The sequence below is a fragment of the Leucopleurus acutus genome (assembly GCF_964270905.1).
Source record: "Leucopleurus acutus genome assembly, chromosome: 15".
In the NCBI taxonomy this organism is placed as follows: Eukaryota; Metazoa; Chordata; class Mammalia; order Artiodactyla; family Delphinidae; genus Leucopleurus; species Leucopleurus acutus.
The window spans coordinates 77,324,003-77,338,901 of NC_139157.1; the positions used below are offsets into that span (position 1 = coordinate 77,324,003).

At 39.3% G+C, this 14,899-nt stretch overlaps 1 protein-coding gene across 1 annotated transcript in view; it reads right to left on the bottom strand.

The window, feature by feature from the left end:
- Nucleotides 1-14,899, bottom strand: part of MYO6 (myosin VI) — a 145,370-nt gene that overhangs the window by 65,518 nt on the left and 64,953 nt on the right. The window contains exons 5-9 of the mRNA XM_082855955.1: nt 12,404-12,533; nt 10,119-10,224; nt 8,853-8,908; nt 6,137-6,234; nt 5,644-5,808 (exon numbers count right to left, since the gene is read on the bottom strand). Of these exons, the coding sequence (XP_082712081.1) occupies nt 5,644-5,808; nt 6,137-6,234; nt 8,853-8,908; nt 10,119-10,224; nt 12,404-12,533 (555 nt within the window). The remainder of the gene's footprint in view (nt 1-5,643; nt 5,809-6,136; nt 6,235-8,852; nt 8,909-10,118; nt 10,225-12,403; nt 12,534-14,899) is intronic.

Consider the following 14,899-nt stretch of genomic DNA (forward strand, 5'->3'; position numbering starts at 1 on the left):
ACTCATCATAGTCTTTTTGAAAATTTCTACTCTAATATGTTGGAATTTAAATAATCCTCTCCAGGGAAAATATAAGACCATTGCCTAAAGCTTTACAATCCAAAGATGACTTATTTTCTCCTCAAGTGTGAAAATGTACCTCTGTAGTTAGGTAAATCTCTATAGTTTTTTCAATATCTATACAGTTGTAAATTAACTTCCATGGCTGGGTTTGTTTTTATAGGTCTTTTCCTTCTCTTTTCTTTCCTGCCTAGAGAAGTTCCTTTAGCATTTTTTGTAAAGCTGGTTTGGTGGTGCTGAATTCTCTTAACTTTTGCTTACCTGTAAAGGTTTTAATTTCTTCATCAAATCTGAATGAGACCCTTGCCAGGTAGCGTAATCTTGGTTGTAGGTTTTTCCCTTTCATCACTTCTAATATATCCTGCCACTCCCTTCTGGCTTGCAGAGTTTCTACTGAAAGATCAGGTGTTAACCTTATGGAGATTCCCTTGTATGTTATTTGTTGCTTTTCCCTTGCTGCTTTTAATATTTTTTCTTTATATTTAATTTTTGATAGTTTGATTAATATGTGTCTTGGTGTGTTTCTCCTTGGATTTATCCTGTATGGGACTCTCTATCCTGTATGGGACTCTCTCTTCCTGGACTTGATTGACTGTTTCGTTTCCCATGTTAGGGAAGTTTTTGACTATAATCTCTTCAAATATTTTCTCAGACCCTTTGTTTTTCTCTTCTTCTTCTGGGATCCCTATAATTCGAATGTTGGTGTGTTTACTGTTGTCCCAGAGGTCTCTGAGACTGTCCTCAATGCTTTTCATTCTTTTTTCTTTATTCTGCTCCCTGGCTGTTATGTCCACCATTTTATCTTCCAGCTCACCGTTCTTCTGCCTCAGTTACTCCGTTACTGGTTCCTTCTAGAGTATTTTTAATTTCAGTAATTGTGTTGTTCATACCTGTTTGTTTCATCTTTAGTTCTTCTAGATCCTTGTTAAATGTTTTTTTGTGCTTTCTCCATTCTATTGCCGAGATTTTGGATCATCTTTACTATCATTACTCTGAATTCTTTTTCAGGTAGGTTGCCTATTTCGTCTTCATTTATTTGGTCTTGTAGGTTTTTACCTTGCTCCTTCGTCCATAACACATGTTTTTGGCGTTTCACTTTTTTTTTTTTTTTGCAGTACACGGGCCTCTCACCGCTGTGGCCTCTCCCGTTGCGGAGCACAGGCCCCGGACGCGCAGGCTCAGCGGCCATGGCTCACAGGCCCAGCCGCTCCGCAGCATGTGGGATCCTCCCAGACCGGGGCACGAACCCGCATTCCCTGCATTGGCAGGCAGACTCTCAACCACTGCGCCACCAGGGAAGCCCCCTCACTTTTTTTTTGATGGGTGGTGCTGTATTCTTGTCTTACTGGTTGTTTGGCCTGAGACGTCCAGCATTCGAGTTTGCAGGCAGTTGGATACAGCTGGGTCTTGATGCTGAGATGAGGACCTCCAGGAGGCCACACTCCAACTCATATTCCCTGGTGTCTGAGGTTCCCTGTTAGTCCAGCGGTCTGGACTCGGAGTTCCCACCTCAGAAGCTCAGGCCCAACCTGTGGCCTGGGAACCAAGATCCTGCAAGCACGTGGCAGGCGAAGTCATGGTCCTCCAAAGACACGGACATCCACATCCCTGGAACTGCTTGGCTGGGGCACGGTGGTGGGGACCTGGAGTCACCGGAGGGGCAGGGTGGTGGCCTGAGGCACACAGGGCGGCTTGGTGTCCTCAGGGTCAGAACTGGGCCATGTACGCCGCCCACGCCACCCAGTGCACCAGGGACTCCGCCTGGGCTTGACAGGCATCTGCACCCCGGATTCATGTCCGAGCCCCAGATTTACGTCAGTGACCCCGGTTTCACGTCTGAGGCCCCGAATTTACATCTCAAAGATAGCAATTTTAAATCTTCTCAGGGTTAAATCTTATTGAAGATACAGTTCATAAGATATGAACTAAATATGTGAAAAGTCTCAAATAAGGACCCACACTGTGGTTTAATATTTTGAGTAATATTCAAATTTTGAAAAATTAACAAATAATATTCTTGAGTTTCTTAATTTTTGATTTTTACAATCAGTCCTTCAAAACATGCCTTTCATACTGACTGACAGTTAACACTAATTGTACATAAATTACAACACTTGCTTTATGAACCTTCACAGGTATTCAAATAACCATTTCAGCTTTTATCTCAATGATTTACTTTCCTGCCCAGAAGCCTTTAAAGGCTAAGTGCTTTGCAAACACAGAATAAGGGAAGCAGCTGAGAAGAAAATAATATACTGGTCTTGAAGAGAATCTTTTACCCACACTTAAGGGGTGGGGGTCGTTCAGGAAGGACATGCACAGGGAACAGGATGAGAAAATTTTTTAAACATCTCAGCTTTTCTTATATCAGGTCACTAGGATTCCACTGTCCCATGGCATGAATTCCAAGGTTAAACATATCGATAACATATTATATACCAAGAAAAAATTTACAGTAAATTTTGAATGATTTAGGGATAAATTAATACTTTAGATGATCAATACATTTATCTCCCCCCATTACAGTGAAATATTAAAATACAGTTAAAACCAGAAAATAATATGCAGTGAATTTTTCTTTGTAGCCTAGAATCTTGGGGGAAAGAATAAAATAGAAGGGAGAGGGGATAATACTGATAAGCATTTTCAATCGACTGTTTCAAAACAGAGTTCTTTTATTTAGTAGGATAATAGTAGCTTAACTATATGGAGCCAAAACAAATGTTTTCTTTGCTACCAAGAGTTTTATCCACCCGCCCCAACTGTTTTATCAAATACTTGGCTTTTGGACAGATGCACTTGATGTTAAAACCTAAGAAAAATACTTGTTTCTTCTAACTTTTCTGTAACTAGAAAGCTATAACTATTCTTGTCACCCATTCTCATTCTATCCAAGCTTTATTTATATTCAAGGATTCTTGCATGACTATAACGAATGCTTCCATGGAACATGTGCAAAAATATTTCAAATTTTTGAAAAATACAAGCATTTTAAACCTTCTATTTTCTAAAGTACATGTGGAGTTAATATGGGTGCTTTCAAACAGATGTATCTCTACAGTTCTTTACATACTAATTTGGATAGAATAGTGACCAAAAAAATGGGGGGGGGGAAGCGTTCACCCTGCTGTAGAGTTTCTCCTTTGTCTTTACAACTTTACCCCTGAGTTATGACTGGAGGTCTAAACTAAACCCGAGAAAAGCCTGTTGAAATGACCAACACACTTTTAAGTCACTCTAAGGCAGAATCATTTGGGGGAAGGAATACAGAGGTGTGTGTACACCTGCCTGAGAGGAATATCCAAGATGGCAGGCGTTTTGGGTGAAAGGTAATGCTGTTCCATGAGTTTCCTCTTATCACCAAAAGGACTCTCCCAGTTCATGCCACAGAGACAAGAAACTCTCTGACCTGATAAAGCATTTCAGTGGCTGCCCCCTTAGGATGGCTGTCCTTGTGCCAGGAAAGACTGTACATTCTGAGACACAGAAACTATGTTCCCAAGCCCCCAAGTAGAAAGAAATGCTATATTAAGACAAGAATAGTCACATCACTTTATCATTAACTCGGTGCTGACAAAGCCACATCATCATTATTAAATTTTATATGATTCAGATTAATTTATATTCCTTTTCTAAAAATCATTGTAGAGAAACGCCTCTTCTACTGTCATGAAGATAACGTGAGCAACTAACTTCAAATTCCTATGACTTTGGTGAGTTCTGGAGAAGGTTAAACATTTCAGGATTATACAAATAGACGCAGTTAGAAAGCACTTTAAAACAACAGAGTTTTTACATTTCCAAATATACCTTAAAAGAAATTGATTGACGCAATACAGAAGAAGCCAGGTTGCAAACACACACACACGCTCACACACAGAACAATAATTACGTATAAATATGTGTCACGATTCTCAAATGGAGGACTTCTGGCCAAAGAGGAGTGTGAGAATCGCCTGGAGAACTTCATACAAACTGCATTCCCTGCCCGCACCCCGTGATTCCCACAGCCCACACAGGGACACTACTTTCTAGCTGAGAATCTGTCATTACGCTAGCCACCCCGCAGGCACCAGTTCCTGAAACTCAATATTGACTTGTGATCCTTGGCACTCCTGATCTCCTTGTACTTCTCTCACCACTCCACTTGTGCTTTCTTTCTGGGGCAACTCTTCATCTGCTCAGCCTCTTCAACTCCAGAGTGTGGATCCTGGCACATGCTTTTCTACGTTATGCAATCTCTCTGGATAACCTCCACTACTCACTGTCACAGTTCTAACTACCACCAGGGTACTGACATCTCCCAAACCTGTCCCTGCTGCACTGACCTGATCTTAGTCTACCCAAGAGTCTTCCAAACAGCTCCACTCAGATGACCCACAGGCTCCACAACTGGACTCAGCCTACACGCCATGAATCTTCCACCTGGCCTCAACATGGTATTTACAGTCACCCAGTTACCCTAATCGTGTTTTGGAAAATCATTCCAGACTCCCCCTTCTCCTTACCTAATTCAGTCTCCAAGTCCTGTCAATTTTACCTCCTGCTATTTCACACATCCCCTCCCTCAGTAACCCTGCCATCGCTAAAGCAAATTCAGGCACTGAGTAACTGCTACGTCACCTAAAGCCACAGGTTCCCAACCCATTTACCCACGGCTGCAATTTCTATCCATCCCCTGCCCTACCCTCTTAAAGCTATCTTCCATATTAAACCCAGAGGTAAGTACAGACCTGATATCCAACTTTCTACTTAACACCCTTCGATCAGCTCCCTACTCACCACAGAAGTAAGACCAAACTCTCTAGCCTCACCTCCCACCCCTTCCTGTCCTACCATTTAAGCTCCCTAGCCTCACCTCCCACCCCTTCCTGTCCTACCATTTAAGCTATTTCCTGCCTTTCTTTGTTCATCTTTTTGCATCTACCAGGAATACCTCTGCATGCTTCTTCCTCTAGTTATAGTTAACACTTGAAAATCCTTCAGGATTCTGATCAAGCATCAACTGTTCTAGTAAAGTTTTTCCAAAATCACCAGCACCCCATGCATCTCTCTCACTTATCATTTGACATATCAGTCAGACTGTGTGTGTGTGTGTGTGTGTGTGTGTGCATTTCCCACCAATTTAAGTTACTCAGAAGCAGGAACTGTGTCTCATTTATCTTTTTAACTCTGGCACAATGCCTGGTACCCAATGGGCAAGGAATAAATATTTGTTGAACTGAATTAAGGAAGACAAGTAGGGGTCCTTTATTAATTCAGTGGTCAAACTTTTTTTTACAAATAAGTGAAAGGTAACATTAAAGCTAGCGTTACAGAACTATTATAAACTTCTTATTGAGTTTAAGGGGTTTAGCATCTATCCTTTTACCTATCCCATTATGTACCTCCTCATATAGTGTTATAAACTCAGCAGTAAATCTCAACACAGATCTACTTAGTACGAAAGTCATTCTATCATATTACACTGAACTTAATGTAAGTTATATGCAACTAGACATCAAAATCCACTGAAATAAGTTTTAGAATAGAAGGCAACTCAATTTGCAAAAATTGTATGAAATTTCTTTTCATCCAACCTACCCGAAAATTATCTGGGGAGCTCAAATGAAGTCTTTCCCTAGTATCTTCAGAAGCACCGGCACACAACCTATAAAAGATATGATAATTCCTTTCCTCTTTGCCTTGAACACAGATCCTAGATTTCTCTAGAAGATAATGTGAAACAAATCCTCCAACAACTGAACTCTAAAAAACAAAACAGAGAAATTACATTTTTGCATTTAAAGTCTTAAAGTATAACCTACCAATGTTAAATTATCTTTTCTAATAATCATTTGTCTATCAAAGAGGTTGTAATTTATGAAATAAAGGGGAAAAAACAGGTAACTAAATGTAAGTTTATAGTATTTATAGAGATCACAGTGAACATATATATTATCCCAACTGTTTAAAAGTAAAGAGGAAAATTTAATATATTTGCCATGAGTTCAAGTACAGCACCAGTTCTATCAAGACCCTGTATTTTCCAAAAACACTCCCCAAACGTATTACCCCGAAACTCACTCTCACTTACCTTTTCATTGAAATGTATTTCTACAAATTTCCCAAATCGACTGCTATTATTGTTGCGAACAGTCTTTGCATTTCCAAAGGCTTCTAAGAGTGGGTTAGCTATTGAAAAAGAAATGAAAATACGCCATCAGAAAGTTTGCATGAAGGAAAATTACAAAGCAATATGCATAGTATGTTTCCATTTATTAATAAACATAAATAACTAGAAAAATATTCTCAGAAACATTAACATGAATGAATTCACTTGTAATGTCAAATCCCACAAATATTTATTGACTACCACTATGTTTGGGCCCTATTAAAGTGCAAGAGATGGAAAAGTTACTCAAAATTTATTAAAAAAAAAAAGAAAAAGGAAGTGTTATGAGAAAGACGAAATTTTCAAAAGTCACTAGGTTACAAAATTTATAACTCAACTTTAAAAATTACTCCCTAAAAATTTTATGGTTTTCACATCAGCCCTACAAGAGCAGTGATGATAGTAAAGAAAGCAGCCATGAACATGTATTTCGTCCTGTGACGAAATACAGGCAAAAAGTTATTAGCTGACTTACATTTAAAAATATATATTAATAAAACCTCCAGATTTAACATTTTTACACGCACATCCAACAAAACCTAACAAATAAGCGTTTACAGAATTACCTACGAAAGCTTCTCAGAACAATAGTTCTTGAAATCCCAATGAACAAATGTAAAATTTTAACTGTCTTCATTTTATAATTTCACACATTCTTTCTCTCTCTCTCTCTGTCTCTCTCTCTCTCTACCTGACTGGAAAAGAGCTCCTAGAGTCTATTCTGGTACTCACCAGTCTTAACTGTAAGCATACCAGAGTAGTGTCAATCTTACTCACATATTCCTTCAATAACCTCATAAGTTGCTTCATATGTTTACTGCTAGAGTATTTCTTATGAAATCTTTTAAAGTCCATTTCTGTTATTCTATCCACAGTAGAAAGCTTAACTAGTCACTAAACCCTTTTAAAGATCACTTCCAGGTTGTTTCACTTGCTAAAATAAGAAAGTAGTAAAACTAAAAGAAATATTAGCATGTATTCCCACCTAAAGATTTCTATGGCCCTGCCAGTTAACATAAACTATTCTCCAGTAAGGGGCTGTAGAGACATTTGGAATAACACTTTCCAACTGTCCTCAACTACAGCATGTTACACATTGCACAGTACGTTCTCATGGAAGAAACCAGGCTTATCTGGTTTCAAAGCAAATCTGTACCTCAAGTAAACAAGTCCGAATATTAATTAGTATTTTATTAAATTAACCCATTATTTGTTTTTTATTTATTTGTTCAATTTTAAAGGGCAATTCCCTCACTAAAGGCACTCTACTGTGACTCTGCCTAGGTGTGTGTCACAGTACCACAGTGAGAACTGTAGATAAAAATTAGAAAATTATTTATATCAAGAAATATGAAAAACCTTATGGATGCAAACTTTAAAAATGCTTATTAGAGTCAAATTTATATTCATCTACATGCATATTTTACATAAGTGTGAAAAAAATGTATGTAACATTTGCCTGCCATGATATAGCAAAATGCATGAACATAAAAGGCCCCTGATAAATTTTTGTTCAACTGGAATTTTTCTTTAAAATGTCAAGAATATTAAAATATGCACTTAGTAGAGCATATAGTTAAGACGCCTGGGTTTATGTCCCATTTCCACAACTGATGAGCTTATTTACTCTTCAGAAAGTTACTGAAGCTCCTTCTACCTTAGCTTCTCATCTGTGAAGCAGGGATAAAATAGTACTTACCTCATATTCTATGGAGATTTAAGTTAGGTAACAGATTTTAAGCAAATCAGACAAGGCCTAACGCATCCCACACATGTCAGTATCATCATCATTATTAAATACTTACTGAAGGGGTGAGAAGAGTGTCCAAAGAGGCCTGAAACACCTCAGAGAACTAGAAGGAGACCAATGTGACTAAAGCATAAGGCTGCAGAGGAACAACGACTCAATCAGACCAGAGGAGGTGGGGCAGGCCACACAGCGCGCTGGAGGTGATGATGTGAATCTGGGGTTTTAGCTTGAGAGAAATACGAAGCCAATAAAGGGCTCGGAGCAAAAGAGGTCACTCCAACTTCCACACAGAGAACAGGTTAAAGGGCAGCCAGACCATAAGAGGGGGGACCAGACAGGAACCTGTGCTGCAGGAGGCTGCTGCAGACTCAGCGTGACGGCAGCGGAGACCAAACAGGACCCGAGAAGTCTCTAAGGGGTGAGCAAGCGCTGACAGCCCGGGGAAGTCAACTTACAGACTCCTGCTTTCCAAGTGTACCCTTTCATTGAAATGATCTCCCCCAGCACCTCATTTCCAAATAACCCTCTCCCTTTCCCCTTTCCAAAACCAAGGTCAACAAAATAAACAGGAGGCAGGAGGGCTTCCTATATTCCTCTCATTCATCCGACAGATATTTATGGAGCATGTACTATGTATCAGGCACTATTCCAGGAGTTTGGAATATATAAAATCCCTGCCCTCTTAGCACGGACATGGGGTCGGGCGGGGGGGGGAAGACAACAGACAATAAGTAAATGAGAAGATAACATCTGAGCAAAGATTTGTAGGAGATGGCAGAGTCTTTTGGATCTCTTGGAGAACATTCCAGACCACTTAGAGGATTCTTCTAAGTTAATTTCAGGACATATCTAGCAATGGAAAATAAGAATTTTAAAAATTAACAATACCTTCGACAATTCTATCATCAATGTCTTGACCGGTTCCATACGATTCAGTCAGATATCTGTTTAAAATACAGGATTAAAAAAATGCTGGATGAGAATGATATTGCATGCATTCTCTTTCTAATTTTAATATTATTTAATACATCTAAAATTTAAACCTGGATCATGCACTGGAATGGCTTATTTAAAAACTACAAATTTATATTTAAATGCAACTACTATTCTGTTATAACTTTTTAAACGTTTAAAATTCTATTTGGATGGCCTTTAACATCTAAATCAGCATTATTTTTAAAACTTTTTGGGAATATTCTGATTTTAACCAACTATTTAGTTGTAAATATGCCACACATTGCACACAGAAATATTCACCTTTGACACTGGGAGGAGGGTTGTGGGGAGGTAGAAATAAGAAGGCCAACCATCATAAACTTAAGGTAAAAAATGGTTTCAACCACTCTAATGGCAGGACTATTGAAAAAAGAACATAAAGGCTGGATTGTGAAGGAACATTCCAAGATTTCCCTTTGCCTAACCAGCACTGGTCTTCTCCAGGATCCTCATGAGAATAGCATGTCAGAACTAGATTTCAACAATCTGCAGCTTAGCTTCCACATGTCTGTTCTTGTAAAAGGGATAGAGCCCACCATTTCAAACTATGTCATAAAGCATGCAAGAGTATTCAAAGTCAACGGGTTCAACTCTCAAGGAGATCTTTGTAACTCTTTGCTCATAACATGTTCATGGCAACACTATTCACAAGAGCCAAGAGATGGAAGCAACCCAAGTGCCCAAGTGCCCACTGAGGAATGAATGGGTAAACGAAATGTGATACATAACACACGAGGGAATATTACTCAGCCTTGAAAAGGAGGAAAATTCTGACACATGCCACAACATGGATGAACCTCAAGGACATCATGCTATGGGGGATAAGCCAACCAAAGAAAAACAAAAAGTATACGATCCACTTATATATATAAGGTATCTAGAGTAGTCAAAATCATAGAGGCAGGAAGTAGAATGGTGGTTGCCAGGGGCTGGGGTCAGGGGAAACGGGGAGTTGTTTAACGGGTACAGAGTTTTAGTTTTGTAAGGTGAAAGGTTCTGGAGACTGGCTGAACAACAATGTGAATATACTTAGCACTACTGAACTGTACACTTAGAAGTGGTTAAGATGGTGAATTTTATGTTATATATATATTTTTTACCACAATTAAGAAAAATCAACCTGCTCAAAGTACTCTCGGTCAGCTAAATACTCCTCACCTTAGAACAAATTTTGTATTTTCCGTTTTGCCAGCTCCTGATTCTCCAGATACAATGACAGACTGACTCATCTTGAGCACCTTCATGTCTCGAAAAGCCTTATCAGCTGGGGTCAAAACAATACATTAACGATGAACAGTGTATTAAATACAAAATTTTCCAAATCATAGAAAGTCCATTTACTATCAAAAAGCACTTGCTCCTAAAGAAATTATAATGTGTGTTTACAGTTACCAAAATGTTTAAATAAAATCATTGAAAAGTGTTCAAAACATCTCTAAAGGTATATACGTTAAACGTTTTCTCTAGTTATCCTGACAGCTAGGTAATATGAAATCAAATAAACAACTCTTATGTTTGTACTAGAATGTCTCCATATTATGAGCTGTGGCTCAGCTTTTCCTCATACTAGAGCAGACCTGCAGAGAGATGAAAAATGCTCACTATGCATAACTAATGACATCCCCGGAGAAAAAAGCAAGACCTAACGAGCTACCGATTAAGAAATCTGGCAGCCAAAATTTCTGCTGGAGAAAAAAAATACATAACTGCACAATAAATCTGTGGGGTTGTTTTCTGTAATACTACTATTAAATTTAAACATCGTGTAGGATTTTTCAGCATTTCAAAAACAGGCAAAATTAAGTGCTTTAAATTTTTTAGATTTGTGATTATATATACAATTTTTCACTATCTTCATTACACTCCAACAATTTAGACTATAAGATGTCTTTAAGACTCCACGGACAAGATGAGCACAATTCAATTCTATTAAAGTGGGCTCAAATTAAAACAATTTTGATTAAAAATTAGGTCCTGACAAACTTAGCCCTATAAGGCAACTATTTCTCACCTCAGGCATGTGCTACCCATACCAGCGAAGAAAGCTCTACTAATGGCTTTTACTCTAAGGGCCAAATGCAAACTACACACAAGAGTATTCACACATCCCTTTGACCAATTTATCAGCAATCTACTCCACCCACTTTCGTGGAACCCTTGTAAAAACTTTTTACAAGTTTTTACAGTAAAAATTTTTTTTTTACAGTAAAACTTTAGTTGTTTAGCAGTAAACAACTAAAAATAAAAGCCGGTTTATTTACATTTTAAACATGTAACTTGCTCCCATTGAGGTTCTAAGGATTTTGCACCATTTAGCCAGCTGACAGAACACATACCCATGCCCATCAGAGCATCACAAAACCAGAAGTCAATGTGCAGCTGCAGTGGACTTGGTGTACACATTCACTCTTGCCTAGTAGCACACAGTACACAGTCAGCCACATCTAGAGGTGAAGCCCGGTTAGGCCATAATACAGGTACAAAGAGAAAGCCCAGAGAGAAATTAATTGCACTAAGAACCAGAACCAAAATGTGTCATCATTTAACTGCCAGCTATGTCTGAATCCCAAGGCTTAGCTAACATCGCTGTACCTGCAGTCACCAGCTATGGGGGATGCCTGTCAAATAACTCCCTCTCTGCTCCCCAGAGCTAAAGTGCTTTGAGATGAGAGAGCGCCTGAGAAAAACAAAGACAGATGTTGCGGCCTTCCCACACGGATACCCCAGAGATATGAAGCATGTATCACTGTCGATCCTTTACATTTTACAGAGCCCTGATGCAGGACAAAGCATGGAGGACGTCTGCTCTCACAGCTCCCTTCTAGCCCAGGTAACGCGCTCACTAGTGATGACCTGGGTAACAGCAGACAGCCCGGGCCTCCTTCCTAGTTGTGGAAGGAGGACACTTTTCAGGTGGAGTCAGAAGAAAACAATAGGTCAGCTTTTATTATGACCTACTTTCAACTGGGTGGACACGCTTAAGACGACACAGGCCTTTAACAAAGGTAATGAGGTACAACCGCCCCATGAGTTGGCCGCAAAAGTATCTTCCCCACCCTGTGTGAATACACGCTCCTGACATGGTGACACATTCAGAATGCACACAAGCCCTCCGAAATACGTATTCGATTCATGGTACCTCTTATTAATCCAGAAGAAAAACTGAGTAAACCTGTACAAGTTAAAGAAAAATAAATATTAAGATACAATTAGGGCTTCCCTGGTGGCACAGTGGTTGAGAGTCCTCCTGCCGATGCAGTGGACACGGGTTCGTGCCCGGTCCGGGAAGATCCCACATGCTGCGGAGCGGCTGGGCCTGTGAGCCATGGCCGCTGAGCCTGCGCGTCCGGAGCCTGTGCTCCGCAACGGGAGAGGCCACAGCAGTGAAAGGCCCGCATACCAAAAAAAAAAAAAAAAAAAAAAGATACAATTAAATTACTTACCAATTGCGAAGACATGAGGTGGCATCGTCCCAAGAGATTTTCCTTGGTACGACTTTATTGTTTCTGAAGAATATATTTTAGGTATGTCAAAGTACGGGTTCACTGCAATCAGAATGTTGGCCACATATGTCTAAGTGGGAAAGACATAAACATAAAATTTTCCAATTACTGTTTTCATTTAAAACCAAACAAGGGTCACAGGAGAAAGAACACACAGCAAATAGACACCCCCAGTTCTCTCTATAAGTAGAACTCCTAAATCTGCATTTCTAGACCTAAATATTCCCTGATCTCTGTAGGACCCATATTTCTCTAACTCTTAATATTTACATCTTCTTAACCTATAGCCATCTAAAACTCAGCACATCCAAAATCAAAATCATCTCTCTTGACCTCCCTTTGCCTCAAAGGAAACATGCTCCTCCCACACACCCCCTCCCAGGTTCACCACTACCAGGTCTGCATGGGCAGAGCTGAGTCTACACCTCCATCTCAGACACCTCCTGTTGACTCCACTTATGACATCTACTCTATGCCTACAGCCTGAGTGTTGCTTATTTGTATTCCTCGCCTAGACTACTTTCCTCACCCTGCTACTAAACAGTTTAACATAGCTCACAGGACCCTCTAGGCCCTGAAGAGTTTAACATAGCTCACAGGACCCTCTAGGCCCTGAAGAGTTTAACATAGCTCACAGGACCCTCTAGGCCCTGAAGAGTTTAACACAGCTCACAGGACCCTCCAGGCCCTGAAGAGTTTAACACAGCTCACAGGACCCTCCAGGCCCTGAAGAGTTTAACACAGCTCACAGGATCCTCCAGGCCCTGAAGAGTTTAACACAGCTCACAGGACCCTCTAGGCCCTGAAGAGTTTAACATAGCTCACAGGACCCTCTAGGCCCTGAAGAGTTTAACACAGCTCACAGGATCCTCTAGGTCCTGAAGAGTTTAACACAGCTCACAGGATCCTCTAGGCCTATGCCCATCACTGAAAGCCAAGGACTGATTTAGCTCAGTGGTGACCACTTGGTCCCAGATTTTTGCAAAACAGCATATGCGCTAACCATTGCCTAGAATACTGACGGGCTAAATGTTTAATGAGCAAGTGAAGCTTGCTTTTAAATCTGAAATTTCACTGTGGCTTCAAAAGACCAGAAAAATGCCACCAATAAGATTTATAAAATTCCTCGTGGATAGAAAGAAAGTTGTGGTTTAGCAATTAGTTGTGGTTTACTGGCCAAAGTAGGGCACACAAGACCATGTTTTTCTCTTTTCTGCTTCTAGTTGTGGAAGGGAAATGATGCAGAAACCCCGAACTCTCAGCCTACTCATCTAAAATTCCATGAATGTTCCCAAAGATGTTTCCTGGAGTTGGGTAAAAAATAAGAAATTCCCCATAATAATGTTTCTATGGGAAACAAAAGGAAAGTACTTTAGTAACCAAGGGAAATGTTAAATGTGAGTTAGCTATTGTTCTACTCAAATCTAAGGGAGAATGGTGGCAATTCTGGTTGGTGAGACATATAAAAATATCCAATTTAAACTATTCTGAACCGCTCCCCTCTCTTACATATATTATGATAATCATAACTCTACTTGTGTATTGCTGATATTTAATGGTTTTATAACTAAAAGGCATAACTGGCTAGGCAAAAACCCACCAGTCACGCCTTTCATTAACTTTGAAAATACTGGTTTTCCAAACAGGAGCTGATGACGCTAAAAGCCACTATCTAACACATGGGTCATATGCCCAACCGCATACACATCTTAGGTCAACTAAACATGATGTGAAAAAAAGACAACGAATTGTTTTTGAAAGTACAATGAATTCTGCACGTAAACCTTCAGCTATCAATGGTCACAGTCAGCAAATGTAGCACCACTGCAGCACAGGAAGCCTTAAAAGACCAACGAAAATCCCATGGGTGGGAAGCTTTCCTATAAATATCCCAAATGAAAACAAAGTATCTCAATTTCTCTGAATAAGATCATTCTGTAAAGGTAATTTAAAATGTGTAAACTTCAAGAAAAAGATATTAAAGCAATTAAAACTTGCTCAAATAAATAAGATTGTTCCACTACCACCAAGTGATGTTAGACATGGAAAGAAAAAATAGTAGCCAGTTCTTCTTGAAAGACGGTTACATCTAAATCAACTTTTACTGACTTATTACAAGTTAAGCTGCTTTAACAAACAAATTTTTTAAATTTGTATTATTTTAGTACCTAAAACAACATTTAGCACACGTTAGATACTCAGTATGCTGATTAAGTGAATTTTGCTTCTAAATATATTTTTAAATAAGAATAGCCATATATATATGTGTGTGTGTGTATATATATATTAACCGAAATACACTATTTAGTTGATTTTGAGAAAAATCAAGGAGGAAAGTAAAGACTTAATAACTATGTATAACTGAAAGACAGCAAGTAAACGCTTTTGGAAAAGACTAGATTAGTTCTATTTCCCAGCTGTCATTACTTGGACAGA